This window comes from Beta vulgaris, chromosome 5, assembly GCF_026745355.1.
Source record: "Beta vulgaris subsp. vulgaris cultivar EL10 chromosome 5, EL10.2, whole genome shotgun sequence".
In the NCBI taxonomy this organism is placed as follows: domain Eukaryota; kingdom Viridiplantae; phylum Streptophyta; class Magnoliopsida; order Caryophyllales; family Amaranthaceae; genus Beta; species Beta vulgaris.
In genome coordinates, this window is record NC_079206.1 from 9,207,133 (window position 1) to 9,225,106 (window position 17,974).

Here is a 17,974-nt window from a genome sequence, read left to right on the forward strand (position 1 = left end):
AGAGTAATTGGTTGGACCTTTAGCTTATGACTTTGAGGTTACGAGTTCGATTCCGGAGAAGAGCGCATCCAGTTCGATTACGAGTAGGGACGGATAACAGCTAAATCCGTCGCTAGAAATTGGTGATTAAGAGTAAAATCACCACTACATTTTTTTTTAATTTCATTTTAGGGACGGATTTGTAATTTCCGTCCCTAAATTTAGGGACGGAAATGAAAATCCGTAGCTAAATTTAGCTACGGATTTTCATTTTCGTAGCTAAATTAGCTACAGATTTCAAAATCCGTAGCTAAATTTAGCTACGGATTTTTATTTTCGTCCCTAAATTTAGCTACGGATTTTTATTTTCCGTCCCTAATTTAGGGACGGATTTAAATTCCGTCCCTAAATTTCCGTCCCTAATTTAGGGACGGAATACAAAGTTCCGTCGCTAAATTGATTTAGCGACGAAGGTTTTAGGGACGGACAGAATCCGTCCCTAAATCCGTCGCTAATTCAATTTAGCAACGGATTTTGCCTATTAGCGACGGATTCTGTCCGTCGCTAAAACGAGTTTTTTTTGTAGTGATCCTCTTTTTCTTCGCTCTTCCGGAATCGGTACAGAAATGGGTGCTTTTTCTACGTTGTTTACCTTAGTTACTGGGGGGTTTGGGGAAGACCCATGTGGGGCACGCACCTTTTGGGTGTGGGATGCTCGTTTAACTTCTATATTCATCTTGCTCCTTATTTACTTGGGTGCGCTGTGTTTTCAAAAGCTTCCTGTAGAACCGGCTCCTATTTTAATCCGTGCTGGACCGATCGATATACCAATAATCAAGTTTCCAGTCAACTGGTGGAATACATCGCATCAAGCTGGGAGCATTAGCCGATCGATTTGGTACACCAATACATGTTCCTATGCTCATTCCAATCTTGTCTAACTTTGCTAACTTCCTCTTCTCAACCCGTCTCTTATTTTGTTATTGAAATACGTCTTCCTATTCCATCTTTTCTCGAATCTCCTTTAACGGAAGAAATAGAAGCTCGAGAAGGTAGTTTACGTGCTTAGTGCTTGCATTTAAGGAAGACTCAAACCTAATTCACTCGCGGAGTCTTTTTGCATCCATTGAATTACTAATTCTTCTAACTTCTATTTATTGAGATTAGATGTAATTAAGGCTAATATCTTGCCGAAAGGCGGAGGGTCCGAGACTCGGGCAACGGGTTCTTCCCATCATGATAGACTGAAGGGAAAGTCGCTCGAGATATTGGTTCGAATCCACTTCATCATTCCAGTTCATAAGGCCTTCATTCAATAGAAGTTTAGGATGGAGATATCACTAATAGACGGATGGGATCAGTATAGGTGTTCTTGGATTTCTTGTTTGGGCTCATCATATGTTTACTGTGGGCTTAGACATTGATACTCGTGCTTACTTCACCGCAGCTACCATGATCATAGCGGTCCCCACTGGAATTAAATTCTTTAGTTGGATCGCTACCATGTGGGGGGGGGTTCGATACAATACAAAACACCCATGTTATTTGCTGTAGGGTTCATCTTTTTGTTCACCGTAGGAGGACTCACTGGAATAGTCCTGGCTAATTCTAGGCTAGACATTGCTCTACATGACACTTATTATGTGGCTGCACATTTCCATTATGTACTTTCTATGGGAGCCGTTTTTGCTTTATTTGTAGGATTTTACTATTGGGTGGGCAAAAACTTTGGTCGAACATACCCTAAAAATTCTGGTCAAATCCATTTTTGGATCACTATTTTCGGGGTTAATCTTACCTTCTTCCCCATGCATTTTTTAGGGCTTTCGGGTATGCTACGTCGCATTCCCGATAATCCAGATGCTTACGCAGGATGGAATGCCCTTAGCAGTTTTGGCTCTTATATGTCTGTAGTTGGGATTTATTGTTTCTTCGTGGTCGTAACAACAATCACTTTAAGTAGTGGAAAGAACAAAAGATGTGATCCAAGTCCATGGGCTGTTGAAGAGAATTCAACCACACTGGAATGGATGGTACAAAGTCCTCCTAACTTTTCACACTTTTGGAGAACTTCCAGCTATTAAGGAGACCAAAAGCTAAAGTAAAAGAAAACTTTTTAAAATGAAAGAGACGAAGGAGACGAAAAGCAACTGAGAACCTAACAGAACTTCTTGTTTTTCTAAGGTTGGAAAGAGTGACTTTTTTGAATTCCCTCCCTTTCTACGTTCTAAAAAGAGATCATGGCATTCCGAAAAGACCTCATTGTGGGATGAAGACCTTAACCTTAGTAACTCAGTGCTCTATATGGGGGAAATGAAAGCGGAATTCGTTCAGATCCTCTCACATGTTCAATCTTTTTTTAGCGGTTTCCCCAGAGATCTTTCTCATTAATTCAACCTTCATTTTTAGCAAAAAAAAACTTACTTTGTTAACCCTAAGTAATATTAAGTTCACCAACCACCCAATAACCTTTCCAATCAATGTCTTCTGCAAGTTGCCTTCAATTCAATACCTACATTCAATGATGATGCCGTTGCACAGAGAGAAGGAGAGAGAGAAACGAATTTTGGGGGAAAATTGGGTTAAAATGGGGTTTGGGGTTTTATCGGGTTTTTTTGGGGAATTTTGGGGGTTTTTTGGTTCAGTTAATGATCACGTGCTTCGCACGTGATCTGGTCAACGCCGGAATTTTTGGTCAATGCTCAGAATCCGACAAAAGGTGCTAAGTTACAACAAAAAAGTTGGTAAAAGGTACTTGCTTGTTCACAACATTTTTTATATAAGGTACTTTTTCACAAAAAGTGATATTTATAAGGTACTTTCTGACAAAAAATCCTTAAATTTTTTACTCTAATCTATTACTAGTCTACTATCTACTATCTACTATTAGTCTTTAAAAACAAAGACCTCAAATAAATGTATGACATTAATCTATGATTTCTCTTAATTTATTGACGCATAGGATTCTAAAATTAGTTTTTTTTGGTTTTTTTTTGTGCAAATAAGTCACAAGACGGGTACATATTTACATGGGGGAAGGGGATATGAGGATTCGAACCTCTGATCACAGGGATCAAAGATGGGGTTGAAGCCACTGCTAAGCTTCGTCATATCACATATTCAATGCTACATGTCATTGAAAACAATTCTAAATAGTACTTGCTTTACTTTAAGTATATGAAGAGAGAAAAAAAGACCTCTCTTCATTTCAAAATATGTCGCTAACTTTAGCAATTTTAGGGACTTTCTACGAACTTTCACAAAACAATTTGATTTTGAAAAATTAGCGACGGATTTTGGAATCCGTCCCTAAATTTAGCGACGGATTTTGAAATCCGTCCCTGAATTAGCGACAGATTGTCAAATCCGTCGCTAATTCTTCCAGTACATATAAACAGATTTTACCAATACATATTAACAAGTTCGTATGCAGAGTAATTGGTTGGACCTTTAGCTTATGACTTTGAGGTTACGAGTTCGATTCCGGAGAAGAGCGCATCCAGTTCGATTACGAGTAGGGACGGATAACAGCTAAATCCGTCGCTAGAAATTGGTGATTAAGAGTAAAATCACCACTACATTTTTTTTAATTTCATTTTAGGGACGGATTTGTAATTTCCGTCCCTAAATTTAGGGACGGAAATGAAAATCCGTAGCTAAATTTAGCTACGGATTTTCATTTTCGTAGCTAAATTAGCTACAGATTTCAAAATCCGTAGCTAAATTTAGCTACGGATTTTTATTTTCGTCCCTAAATTTAGCTACGGATTTTTATTTTCCGTCCCTAATTTAGGGACGGATTTAAATTCCGTCCCTAAATTTCCGTCCCTAATTTAGGGACGGAATACAAAGTTCCGTCGCTAAATTGATTTAGCGACGAAGGTTTTAGGGACGGACAGAATCCGTCCCTAAATCCGTCGCTAATTCAATTTAGCAACGGATTTTGCCTATTTAGCGACGGATTCTGTCCGTCGCTAAAACGAGTTTTTTTTGTAGTGATCCTCTTTTTCTTCGCTCTTCCGGAATCGGTACAGAAATGGGTGCTTTTTCTACGTTGTTTACCTTAGTTACTGGGGGTTTGGGAAGACCCATGTGGGGCACGCACCTTTTGGGTGTGGGATGCTCGTTTAACTTCTATATTCATCTTGCTCCTTATTTACTTGGGTGCGCTGTGTTTTCAAAAGCTTCCTGTAGAACCGGCTCCTATTTTAATCCGTGCTGGACCGATCGATATACCAATAATCAAGTTTCCAGTCAACTGGTGGAATACATCGCATCAAGCTGGGAGCATTAGCCGATCGATTTGGTACACCAATACATGTTCCTATGCTCATTCCAATCTTGTCTAACTTTGCTAACTTCCTCTTCTCAACCCGTCTCTTATTTTGTTATTGAAATACGTCTTCCTATTCCATCTTTTCTCGAATCTCCTTTAACGGAAGAAATAGAAGCTCGAGAAGGTAGTTTACGTGCTTAGTGCTTGCATTTAAGGAAGACTCAAACCTAATTCACTCGCGGAGTCTTTTTGCATCCATTGAATTACTAATTCTTCTAACTATCTATTTATTGAGATTAGATGTAATTAAGGCTAATATCTTGCCGAAAGGCGGGAGGGTGCCGAGACTCGGGCACGGGTTCTTCCCATCATGATAGACTGAAGGGAAAGTCGCTCGGAGATATTGGTTCGAATCCACTTCATCATTCCAGTTCATAAGGCCTTCATTCAATAGAAGTTTAGGATGGAGATATCACACTAGTGCATAATTGGGCTAAAGTATCACCCCAAAAGTGTTACTTAAAGGCCTAAAAGTGTTGCTTTAGGTCATATGTAACACTTTTATAAGTGAAACATCTGCCCGTGCTACCTATTCTCTAAGGTAACACTTTCCAATGCTAATGTTTCACTTTCTCAAGTGTTACTCAAAATTCTCTAACGTAACACTTTTTTTTAACTAATGTAGCATTTTTGTAGTGTTACTAATAATGTTTTATGTAACACTTTTTCGTCTATAGTAGCATTTTCTATGTCATCTCTTGACTTATAGTAACACTTTGTTAAATATTATGTATCATTTTAAATCAGCATATGTAACACTATATTAGATATTTGGCAACACTTCTTATCAGCTAGTTTTATAGTGTAACGCTTCTATTTCACATATCTTATAGTAACATTCATTAATTTATGGCATATATACAATGATAATAATAGTAAAACTTATAAACGTAATAATTGAAGAGGAAATAAAATGATATTATTGATATAAATGAGTAGAAATACTCAACGACCATTGTAAAAAATGAGCCAAAGTATACTCAATCGAAAACATACTATTGCATCTAAAATATAAATAGTTAATCTGAAAATTAAATCATAAAATCATAATATATATATCTCTCCTTAAATAAACCTAAACAAATCTTAAGGTCATTCTTTCATTATTCTTCAATTCCATTATCCATGTAGGCATGCTTCTCGATGTATCATGCATGTTTGCTACTCTAATCCGCCATTAGTTCCATCATCCTGCAGTAAGGAAAAAAAAAAACTTCAAAGTCTTATATGATAACAAATCTAGTGTGTCAAAAAAAAAAAAAAATAGAACTAGTGATATAGTTGGTAATATGGTAGAAGCAAACTTGATAATATGGTAAAAGATAGGTTCTTATAGTTTGAAAAAAAAAAATTCAAGAACCAAGAGCACCAAACCAAAGTAGTAATTGCTGGAGAAAATTACTTAGCAATGTTTTTTCGGGTCGGGTTATAGGGTACCCATGTTAATCTTTTTCTTTGTTTTAGTATACATCAATAAAATAATGCCTAATGAACTGAACATCTAATGTACTCACTGTACATTGTATCTAAAATATAACATCATCTCAAATTAAAAAATAAAAAAATCAATAAAACTTCTATTTGCTACTGCACTATGTAGTAGTGTTATGCAACTTCCTAAACCCCATGAAGTATTTGTCTCTTTGATATTTAACCCTCCCCTAAATTAGCTTAAGTATGCATCATTGTAGACCAATCCTCTACTTTGTATACATGTATTATTATGATAGTTCAGTAGAGCATGGCCCACAACTAGGATTAAACAAAGCGAATTTTGATCCTATTTAAGGTTGGCATCATAACATTGAACTTAATAAACAAAGTCTGAGAGCTGGATTAATTGATTTAAACTAAGAGTCTAATTTAGTCTAGATAAGTAGATATACACAGACATGTGGGATTAAATTGGAAATTCCATTAAAATGATCATTGTATGGTTCAAACTTCAAAGACACTTAAGTCTAAACTAAACATGTCCATCCAATCCATATTAGTTGCCCTCTTGACCAACATGTCTTATTTCTTGGGTCAGATTTTGTTGTTGAAAAGCTAAATAGAAACACTACGCAGACATTTAAGCCCAGACTCCAGACTCCAAAGTCCAAGATATATAGTCTCATCACTCATCAAGGAAACTTAAGTGCAATACAAATGAAGCATTAGTCTATAGCAGTTATGCCAGTAAGCAGTTTCAAAATTAATTTCATGTAACTCGTCATGACATGCAGTTAATGGCAAGAAGCCCTTACCTTCATGGGTTGACAAGACTATTAGGAACAATGACTTTGGGCTGACAAATCAAGTTCAAATGAGGAAATTATTCTTGTTCATCATCTACCCATTGAGCACAAATGTAGATTTACATCAAGAGAGCAAAGAAGATAGGAAAATAATTTACATTGTGAAAGGCTCGAATCTTTAACAACACAATTCAAGAACTATTTGAGGAAACCAAGAGTTGACATCAGCAATCAGATCAGACTACTTATAGTAGAATATATATATACGATTCCCCTCAAAATTACTTCCCTGTCCACTAAAAAAGTATTGGTGCGAAAAAAATGAATATAGTGCAAAGAAACGCAAATGAAAACATGAAGTTACAAACCTTTCCAAACACTAACTTTTAAAGCCTCAAGGGAAAGTCCATGAACATATTCACCTAAGTATCTTTTAAGCAAATGCAAGACCTGCAAAGCAAATATGCCAGTCATGTCACAACAGTAATCTTCTTATACAACATAGATTTAATAACAAAGCCTAAATCAAAAGAAGGGGGCAGAGTTCTGATATAAATCACAAAACTCAAACCCATAAAACAACACATCTGACAATTAACAGTCGTTGCGGGCTCCTGATATGAGCGATGACAATGAAGGCAAGAACCATGCTGTCCCAAAGAAGTGCTGACAAAGTTGCTTTAGTTCCAAAACATGCAATCATCATTCACATGATTATACAGTATAAGCTTTTAGAATTTCGGTCTTCAATCTAATTAACAAACAGAGAGATGACGAGAACATTCACTTCAAAAAAAAAAAAAAAACAATGATGAGAACATCAACTATATTCTATATATATGTTTTAATGAATCAAATAAATCAATGAATCAAATCAAACAAATTGAGAAGCCATTACCAAAATTCTGAATTGAACATATTATCAAAGAAACTGATATTTTCGAACAATTAAAATAAAAACTAACCAATTAAATTCTCTAAACGGCGAGCGGTGTGGACAGGGGCGGTCCAGGATTTTCAGCCAGGGGTAGCGTAATTTTACGATACTATCGTATACCAACAAAAAACTATGACTATCAAGTTCAAAATGTTAGAAAGTACTTTAACAAAAGAAAATTATGATTGTTCACCACGCGCTCTCAAATTTTGGAACCAATTTACAAATGTATCATCCTTTTATCTCCGAAAACAAATATTTCTCAAGATAAGTCATCACTTCATTTTCAACTTGGTTAAGTTGGAGGAAGATTTGGATTTTGGATCAACTTCAACTAGTATCTTCTTGACCAAACTAAAAAGAAAAAAACCTCAACTTCCTTCACAAATCATACTTCAATTGACTAAGTCACTTACGATTCACAAATTGTAATATAGTTGTTCAAAATTCACAAAATAAGTTTGTGACATGAAAGTAGTAGCAGTTTAGGTGGAGAATTGATTTAGGCCATAATAAACTAAAACTAAAAATAAAGTCAACCTGTTTAGGCAGTGAGTAAAAAGAAAACAACAAATTCATTCTCTTAAACCAAAAGTTGCTCATAATTGAAAGAAAACTATCGAGAAAAATGAACTCGTCAAATTGAAGTACTATACCACAATTGACAATGTTACATGTGTGTGTTTTGTTGGTTTGGTGCAATCAATGGACAATGTAGCAAGAGAAAGAGCATATTATATTGAAAAGGATGAAGAATCTTACCCACGAATGTAAATTGTAGAAAGTGGTTCCTCCAAAGGATTGGAAACAAAAAACATCAATAACAACATAACCATTCTTATTTACCAGTATAAGCGCTTTCTCAAATGTTGATACCTGAATTTCCGGTTCATTTATCACCCAAATTATTTGCTGAAATTGTACAAGAAGACGTTTTCTCCTTAATTATGCACTACATTAATCTATCACCCAATTTATTTGCTAAAGCCTGAAAGTGGTTCCTTAATTTGCTGAAATTGTACCAGCAAAGAAGCAAAGATCGACGAAGACTAAAGTCGAAGAAGCAAGACTCACCGGTAAGTGAAGCGTCTGGCCGGTAAGTGAAGCGAAAATAGAGACGGAGAGTAGAATAGAGAAGAGGCTTTGAGTTTGAGAGAGTGAGAGGAAGAGAACGGCACGCGTTACATTAGGTTAATTTTTTTTTTCTGCGATTATTTTTTTGAAAAAAAAGGGTAGCACGTTCTACCCTTATTACTATGTAGATTCGCCCCCGTGTGGAGCGAATTAAGGAGTGGGGTGATCGAATCTGACTGCAACGAATTAAGGAGAGAAATCAATGAATCAAAACAAATAAATTGAGAAACGATTATCAGAAATATAAACTGACCATGATCAATTATCAAAGAGAACTAGTCTAGGTGCGTGCAATAGTGTTGAACTGAAACCTAAGCAGCAGTAATAAAAATCAAGAGTTTAATAACTTTAATCTCTTTGGCGGTTGATTAAGCACCAAAGTTTTTTTTGTTACTTTGTTTATGTTTTTTTTGTGTGTTATATTTGTTTTCATTTTTTGACAAGATGGAAGATTAATTTAATTTGTTGAAAATATTGCTTCTATAAGAAATAATACAAAGTATATAAGAAATCATAATATTATATTTAAAATTACACTTAAATTATACTCTAAAAAATTACTTATCTTAAGGTGTTACTTAAAGAAAAAAAGTGTTACTGTTAAATGTTACCAATATGTATGTGTTACCTAAATGTGTTACCTATTTAAAAGTGTTACATCAAAATGTTACTTCAATTAAAAAATGTTACTTCAAAATGTTACTTATTGAAAATGTGTTACATTAAGTGTTACGAAGTGATTAAGTGTTACCAAGGTGTTACATATATATATTCGACAAACTTAAATTTTGAAAAGTGTTACCTCATACATGTTACCTTAGGCCAACCTTGTACTAGTGATCACTAATAGACGGATGGGATCAGTATAGGTGTTCTTGGATTTCTTGTTTGGGCTCATCATATGTTTACTGTGGGCTTAGACATTGATAACGCGTGCTTACTTCACCGCAGCTACCATGATCATAGCGGTCCCCACTGGAATTAAATTCTTTAGTTGGATCGCTACATGTGGGGGGGGTTCGATACAATACAAAACACCCATGTTATTTGCTGTAGGGTTCATCTTTTTGCACCGTAGGAGGACTCACTGGATAGTCCTGGCTAATTCTAGCTAGACATTGCTCTACATGACACTTATTATGTGGCTGCACATTTCCATTATGTACTTTCTATGGGAGCCGTTTTTGCTTTATTTGTAGGATTTTACTATTGGGTGTGGCAAAAAACTTTGGTCGAACATACCCTAAAATTCTGGTCAAATCCATTTTGGATCACTATTTTCGGGGTTAATCTTACCTTCTTCCCCATCATTTTTTAGGGCTTCGGGTATGCTACGTCGCATTCCCGATAATCCAGATGCTTACGCAGGATGGAAGCCCTTAGCAGTTTTGGCTCTTATATGTCTGTAGTTGGGATTTATTGTTTCTTCGTGGTCGTAACAACAATCACTTTAAGTAGTGGAAAGAACAAAAGATGTGATCCAAGTCCATGGGCTTGTTGAAGAGAATTCAACCACACTGGAATGGATGGTACAATATCCTCCTAACTTTTCACACTTTTGGAGAACTTCCACATTAAGGAGACCAAAAGCTAAAGTAAAAGAAAACTTTTTAAAATGAAAGAGACGAAGGAGACGAAAAGCAACTGAGAACCTAACAGAACTTCTTGTTTTTCTAAGGTTGGAAAGAGTGACTTTTTGAATTCCCTCCCTTTCTACGTTCTAAAAAGAGATCATGGCATTCCGAAAGACCTCATTGTGGGATGAAGACCTAACCTTAGTAACTCAGTGCTCTATATGGGGGAAATGAAAGCGGAATTCGTTCAGATCCTCTCACTGTTCAATCTTTTTTTAGCGGTTTCCCCAGAGATCTTTCTCATTAATTCAACCTTCATTTTTAGCAAAAAAAAAACTTACTTTGTTAACCTAAGTAATATTAAGTTCAACCAACCACCCAATAACCTTTCCAATCAATGTCTTCTGCAAGTTGCCTTCAATTCAATACCTGCATTCAATGATATGCCGTTGCACAGAAGAGAGAAGGAGAGAGAGAAACGAATTTTGGGGGAAAATTGGGTTAAAATGGGGTTTGGGGTTTTATCGGGTTTTTTTTGGGGAATTTTGGGGGGTTTTTTGGTTCAGTTAATGATCACGTGCTTCGCACGTGATCTGGTCAACGCCGGAATTTTTGGTCAATGCTCAGAATCCGGCAAAAGGTGCTAAGTTACAACAAAAAAGTTGGTAAAAGGTACTTGCTTGTTCACAACATTTTTATATAAGGTACTTTTTCACAAAAATCGATATTTATAAGGTCCTTTTTGACAAAAAATCCTTAAATTTTTTACTCTAAATATATTACTAGTCTACTATCTACTATCTTACTATTAGTCTTTAAAAACAAAGACCTCAAATAAATGTATGACATTTATGATTTCTCTTAATTTATTGACGCATAGGATTCTAAAATTAGTTTTTTTGGTTTTTTTTTTGTGCAAATAAGTCACAAAGACGGGTACATATTTACATGGGGGAAGGGGATATGAGGATTCGAACCTCTGATCACAGGGATCAAAGATGGGGTTGAAGCCACTGCTAAGCTTCGTCATATCACATATTCAATGCTACATGTCATTGAAAACAATTCTAAATAGTACTTGCTTTACTTTAAGTATATGAGAGAGAGAAAAAAAGACCTCTCTTCATTTCAAAATCTGTCGCTAACTTTAGCAATTTTAGGGACTTTCTACGAACTTTCACAAAACAATTTGATTTTGAAAAATTAGCGACGGATTTTGGAATCCGTCCCTAAATTTAGCGACGGATTTTGAAATCCGTCCCTGAATTAGCGACAGATTGTCAAATCCGTCGCTAATTCTTCCAGTACATATAAACAGATTTTACCAATACATATTAACAAGTTCGTATGCAGAGTAATTGGTTGGACCTTTAGCTTATGACTTTGAGGTTACGAGTTCGATTCCGGAGAAGAGCGCATCCAGTTCGATTACGAGTAGGACGGATAACAGCTAAATCCGTCGCTAGAAATTGGTGATTAAGAGTAAAATCACCACTACATTTTTTTTTAATTTCATTTTAGGGACGGATTTGTAATTTCCGTCCCTAAATTTAGGGACGGAAATGAAAATCCGTAGCTAAATTTAGCTACGGATTTTCATTTTCGTAGCTAAATTAGCTACAGATTTCAAAATTCGTAGCTAAATTTAGCTACGGATTTTTATTTTCGTCCCTAAATTTAGCTACGGATTTTTATTTTCCGTCCCTAATTTAGGGACGGATTAAATTCCGTCCCTAAATTTCCGTCCCTAATTTAGGGACGGAATACAAAGTTCCGTCGCTAAATTGATTTAGCGACGAAGGTTTTAGGGACGGACAGAATCCGTCCCTAAATCCGTCGCTAATTCAATTTAGCAACGGATTTTGCCTATTTAGCGACGGATTCTGTCCGTCGCTAAAACGAGTTTTTTTTAGTGATCCTCTTTTTCTTCGCTCTTCCGGAATCGGTACAGAAATGGGTGCTTTTTCTACGTTGTTTACCTTAGTTACTGGGGGGTTTGGGGAAGACCCATGTGGGGCACGCACCTTTTGGGTGTGGGATGCTCGTTTAACTTCTATATTCATCTTGCTCCTTATTTACTTGGGTGCGCTGTGTTTTCAAAAGCTTCCTGTAGAACCGGCTCCTATTTTAATCCGTGCTGGACCGATCGATATACCAATAATCAAGTTTCCAGTCAACTGGTGGAATACATCGCATCAAGCTGGGAGCATTGCCGATCGATTTGGTACACCAATACAGTTCTCTATGCTCATTCCAATCTTGTCTAACTTTGCTAACTTCCTCTTCTCAACCCGTCTCTTATTTGTTATTGAAATACGTCTTCCTATTCCATCTTTTCTCGAATCTCCTTTAAACGGAAGAAATAGAAGCTCGAGAAGGTAGTTTACGTGCTTAGTGCTTGCATTTAAGGAAGACTCAAACCTAATTCACTCGCGGAGTCTTTTTGCATCCATTGAATTACTAATTCTTCTAACTTTCTATTTATTGAGATTAGATGTAATTAAGGCTAATATCTTGCCGAAAGGCGGGAGGGTGCCGAGACTCGGGGCAACGGGTTCTTCCCATCATGATAGACTGAAGGGAAAGTCGCTCGAAGATATTGGTTCGAATCCACTTCATCATTCCAGTTCATAAGGCCTTCATTCAATAGAAGTTTAGGATGGAGATATCACTAATAGACGGATGGGATCAGTATAGGTGTTCTTGGATTTCTTGTTTGGGCTCATCATATGTTTACTGTGGGCTTAGACGTTGATACCCGTGCTTACTTCACCGCAGCTACCATGATCATAGCGGTCCCCACTGGAATTAAAATCTTTAGTTGGATCGCTACCATGTGGGGGGGTTCGATACAATACAAAACACCCATGTTATTTGCTGTAGGGTTCATCTTTTTGTTCACCGTAGGAGGACTCACTGGAATAGTCCTGGCTAATTCTGGGCTAGACATTGCTCTACATGACACTTATTATGTGGTTGCACATTTCCATTATGTACTTTCTATGGGAGCCGTTTTTGCTTTATTTGCAGGATTTTACTATTGGGTGGGCAAAATCTTTGGTCGAACATACCCTGAAACTTTAGGTCAAATCCATTTTTGGATCACTTTTTTCGGGGTTAATCTTACCTTCTTCCCCATGCATTTTTTAGGGCTTTCGGGTATGCCACGTCGCATTCCCGATTATCCAGATGCTTACGCAGGATGGAATGCCCTTAGCAGTTTTGGCTCTTATATCTCTGTAGTTGGGATTTGTTGTTTCTTCGTGGTCGTAACAATCACTTTAAGCAGTGGAAAGAACAAAAGATGTGCTCCAAGTCCTTGGGCTGTTGAAGAGAATTCAACCACACTGGAATGGATGGTACAAAGTCCTCCAGCTTTTCACACTTTTGGAGAACTTCCAGCTATTAAGGAGACCAAAAGCTAAAGTAAAAGAAAACTTTTTAAAATGAAAGAGACGAAGGAGACGAAAAGCAACTAAGAACCTAACAGAACTTCTTGTTTTTCTAAGGTTGGAAAGAGTGACTTTTTTGAATTCCCTCCCTTTCTACGCTCTAAAAAGAGATCATGGCATTCCGAAAAGACCTCATTGTGGGATGAAGACCGTAACCTTAGTAACTCAGTGCTCTATACGGGGGAAATGAAAGCAGAATTCGTTCGGATCCTCTCACATGTTCAATCTTTTTTTAGCGGTTTCCCCAGAGATCTTTCTCATTAATGCAACCTTCATTTTGCTCATTCATGGAGTTATTTTTAGTACCTCTAAGAAATATGATTATCCACCGTTAGTCAGTAATGTGGGTTGGCTTGGATTACTTAGTGTTGCGCGCCTAGGAGGGCAGCGCGCTTAAGTAAAAATTCCCACAATCATCCACCTCATATATCTCATCTCTTCTTTAATTGGGAAGCATATTGACACGTGACATAGTTTCTTAGTATTTTTTTTTGAGAGGATAGTTTCTTAGTACTTGTATTTTTCTTTCAGCTTCATCTCTTTCATGTCTTCTTTAATTGGGAAGCACATTGACACGTGGCATAGTTCTTAGTTTTATTCTTTCATAGTGTGTTTTCCATTCTTACTGTAACACAATATTTAATTTATTCAAGTAAAACTACCCAATTTCTACCAATCATTCCTTTATAATCATGGAAAAAAAATAGTGTGATAAATTGCTCATATATAGTTATATACAATATGCAATGGGAATTTTTTTAATGATTTTCTTATTGTCAAAAAAAATCAAAACTATTTCGCAACCCAAACAACACCGGGATGAAAGACTAGTTCTTTTTAATAAATGAAAATATTGGATCAGGTTGTCTCACCATTAGTTTTGGTCAGACAGCCTCCCCTTTTAACTTATTCACAAAGCTAACACCTATACAATTGTTCATTTTGTGGGTATGCTTCAAAAGAATAAAAGAAACAATCACTTCTTCATGTTGAACTATTATTTTTGTCGCATTTAGAATCTGGCTTGCTAAACGCCGTCCTATTATTTTTTACTAACGCCCTGTATTTATACTTGCTATGTGTATTTATACTATTTCACTTTCTCTCATCCTCCCACTCTCATACCTCACCCTCACCCTCTCTCTCTCTCATCACCCCCTTACTCTCACTGCCTTTCATCACCATCACCAAGGAACTCCAGCAAGGCGACAATAGTTTCCAGCGACATCAAGTCCGGCAGCAACATTTTCCAGTGACCTCATCACACCCCATCCCTCTTCTCTCCTATGTTGAATTCACTTCAATTTTTTCTAAAAATATTCAAAAAGAAAGAGGCGTCCACCATGGACTCCCCACCACCATTGGAGGCGTCCATGGCAAGCGCTCCACCACAGGGTGAGGCGCCTGCCATGGACGCTTTCACCGATGGTGGGGCGTCCATGGTGGATGCCTCTCCATATTTTTTTTTAAAAAAAATCAAAAAAAAGGAGGTGTCCACCATGGACCTCCACACCACCGGAGGAGGCGTCCACCATGGACGCCCAACCACTGGAGGAGGCATCCACCATGGAAGCCCCACCACCGGAGGAGGCGTCCACCATGGACGCCAGGCGCCTCACCCTGTGGTGGAGAGCTTGCCATAGAAGCCTCCACCGGTGGTGGGGCGTCCATGGTGGATGCCTCGCCATATGTTTTTAAAAAAAAAAAAATTCAGCATCTTTATGACTCCTTTTTCATATTTCTTCTAATGATTTTCCGCTTTGTTTTTGGTCAAATTCGTATGAATTATACTCCAAACGATCCTTATGCATTATTGCAACTTTTTCCAAATGCTCATAATGATCAAGCTAAGCTAATTATACTACAAATATATAGTCAATACCTAAAATTTATCAAAAACATACCAAATAGGAGTAGAATAACATAACTTAATTAAGAATATGATGTAATATGAATCTAAATACTCTAAAATGCACCTGAAAACTATTTATATATATGACACATTGACACATCATGGAGATAAATAGATATTGGTAATCTTTAAAAAATGAAGACAAGATATAATAACAGTGACCACTTTGTGAAATAAAGGTGCGCCAAATCTTTTTAACTATTTTTGCTAGGGTAACTAAATGTACCTAAAAACTACTTCCTCTGTTTCTTTTTATTTGCAACAGTTTGACTTTTACGCTTGTCAATGCATAATTTCAACCATCAACAAGTTTAATTACCGATAAGTAAAAATTATAAAAAGTATATTTTCGGAAAATATACATTCAGACAAATCTAACAAGATCCCACATGAATATGTTTTTCCTTAACTATAAATCACCAAACATAAACTAAGTAGAGTTGGTAAATAGTGTAAAAGTCAAACCGTTGCAAGTAAAAAGAAACGGATGAAGTATATGTGAATATGAATATCATGGAGATGAAAAGAAATCGGTAACCTTTAAAAAAGAAAGACAAGATATAAAAACAATAACCACTATATTGATTTTCACTTTATGAAATAGAGGCGTGACCGATCTTTTTAACCACTTTTTCTAAAGTAAACGTGAAAAGAGTATCTAATTTTGGTGGGATACGTGCCAACCAAGCCCCTTCATAGATTTGCCTCTATATGGTAGCCTTTGTAATGCTAGTCACCACACCTCAACCCATCTTTGCTATGCATCCTCTCTCAAACATTATGCAGTATGCTTGAAAAAAAACACCCATCTTCTTGCTTGCGTTGGTTATGATCAACCATGTGATCCTGCTCAATATTTAGTATCATGGAAACTGTTTTCGTGACTTCGACTATGATTCTTACTCATAGGTGCACAAATACTACCTTTGATCAGATCATCAGACAGATTCTGTGAATAACCAATACAAGCGAGAGGACTAGTGTTGACAACCAATTCTTTCAAGCATGATGCTCAAGAGGAGTAGCAAAGGTGGGTTAAGGTGTGGTGGCTACCACCACATAGGCTAGCATCACCACCACCAAACTAACCACCCCTTTGCATTTCTGTTCTTCTTCATCTCCATCTCACGGCTACTACTAGTCTACTACCAATAATACTTTTATGAGTGCTCCACTGCAATTCTACGAAGATGGTTTTATAGCAGAGTGAAACACCTCATGGCCACATATCTTTCCACTTTCCAGATAAGGAATGGAAAATGTTTCTCCTCTTGCACTTCTCTAGGTAAATGATCACATAAGCACATGTCAAAGGCCCACATGCATGTACTGAACATGCGTGGAAACTGGGAAGCTCAACATGCGCTTGTTTGTTTGTCGTCAAAACACCTCTTCTTTATCTAGTTATCTTACTATATTTGTCTTGACTCTTGAGGGGTTGCGGATATTTGCAGATCATTGCGGGTCTACATATCTTATCATCAGCACTTCAGCATGTGTTTCAAATTTTGTGTGATACAACTATACAAGAGTTTGTCGAGTTACATTTCTATTTTCTTCGTATAAATAGGAGCGAGTTTGGTTTCATATAGGAATTAATATTTTCTAAAAAAGTAGTATGTTGTTTGAAGTTTCATTTTCTAGTAAATGGTAAAAAGTTGTTTGGTTGATCATGGAATTTTTAATTTGAAAAAATTGATAAGAACAGTTCTAAACTCCCAACTATGTACGCTCCGTCATTTTCAATCTCAAATAAAGATTATTTCTGAGCAATCCCAACTATATATCATTTTAATCGAAATTAATCCCAGCAGGTCAATGACGTGCTACAGTAGGTAAAACACGTTTTTTTGTTTTATTTTTTCACCACAACCTTTTTCTTTCTCCTATCTCCTTCCTCCTCTTCTCTCCTGCACCCTTCCTCCTAACTAGTTTGAGCAATTAAAAGGAAAGGGTACAAAGTTTCAACTTCTATTCAGCGCAAAACTATGTCGCTCATTCTTTCTACTGCCGATGTCGTTGCCATGGCGCATACTGGCTCTGGTATTTGGGCTTTGATTTTGTCTCCTACTAGGGATTTGACGCTTCAAACTTTCAAATTTACTAACGAATTGGGCCGTTATATACGTGGCTTTTCTATCAATTTTTGTTTTATGTTTTTTGAGTAAATTGGGTTAAATATTGATGTTTTATAGTGTGGTTGGGATTTTTGAATTGATTGTTTGATAAATTTGTGAAATTTGGGTGTTTGGTGTTTGTAAAAATTAGTGTCCTGTCTCTATAGTGTGCGAGATCCAAAGTTTGTTGCCAATTCTTTGAAATCTATGAAGATTTAATGAAATAACTATATCACATGAACTTAACATGAACTTAATTTGGGAAGGGTGGGGGTGGCGGGGGAGGGGGTGGG

The 17,974-nt window shown here is 36.7% G+C and overlaps 1 protein-coding gene, 2 long non-coding RNA genes and 5 pseudogenes across 5 annotated transcripts; 7 read left to right on the forward strand and 1 right to left on the reverse strand.

Moving 5' to 3' along the window:
- The first annotated feature begins 26 nt into the window (after positions 1–26).
- On the forward strand, positions 27–1,100 carry LOC125497923 (putative cytochrome c biosynthesis ccmC-like mitochondrial protein; annotated as a pseudogene).
- A 241-nt stretch (positions 1,101–1,341) lies between these two features.
- Positions 1,342–2,349, forward strand: LOC125497357 (cytochrome c oxidase subunit 1-like; annotated as a pseudogene).
- Positions 2,350–2,566: 217 nt separating this feature from the next.
- LOC125497922 (putative cytochrome c biosynthesis ccmC-like mitochondrial protein) lies at positions 2,567–4,508 on the forward strand (annotated as a pseudogene).
- A 784-nt stretch (positions 4,509–5,292) lies between these two features.
- Positions 5,293–8,785, reverse strand: LOC104892607 (uncharacterized). Of its 3 annotated transcripts, none has more exons than XR_008969343.1 (3): positions 8,567–8,724; positions 6,924–8,404; positions 5,293–5,506 (listed from the first exon to the last, which is right to left on the reverse strand). It is a non-coding gene; the product is annotated as an uncharacterized LOC104892607 (long non-coding RNA). The 3 variants fall into 3 exon arrangements; XR_789962.4 differs by having other exon boundaries at positions 6,924–7,005; positions 8,255–8,719; XR_008969342.1 differs by having other exon boundaries at positions 6,924–8,785.
- A 553-nt stretch (positions 8,786–9,338) lies between these two features.
- LOC125497356 (cytochrome c oxidase subunit 1-like) lies at positions 9,339–10,220 on the forward strand (annotated as a pseudogene).
- A 1,357-nt stretch (positions 10,221–11,577) lies between these two features.
- Positions 11,578–12,646, forward strand: LOC125497921 (putative cytochrome c biosynthesis ccmC-like mitochondrial protein; annotated as a pseudogene).
- Positions 12,647–12,892: 246 nt separating this feature from the next.
- LOC125497608 (cytochrome c oxidase subunit 1) lies at positions 12,893–13,772 on the forward strand. Its single transcript, XM_048644978.1, has one exon. The coding sequence runs from the start codon at positions 12,930–12,932 to the stop codon at positions 13,623–13,625; it is 696 nt and encodes a 231-aa protein (XP_048500935.1). The 5' UTR covers positions 12,893–12,929; the 3' UTR covers positions 13,626–13,772.
- A 2,296-nt stretch (positions 13,773–16,068) lies between these two features.
- On the forward strand, positions 16,069–17,234 carry LOC104892608 (uncharacterized). Its single transcript, XR_789963.3, has 2 exons — positions 16,069–16,849; positions 17,019–17,234. It is a non-coding gene; the product is annotated as an uncharacterized LOC104892608 (long non-coding RNA).
- Positions 17,235–17,974: the final 740 nt, after the last annotated feature.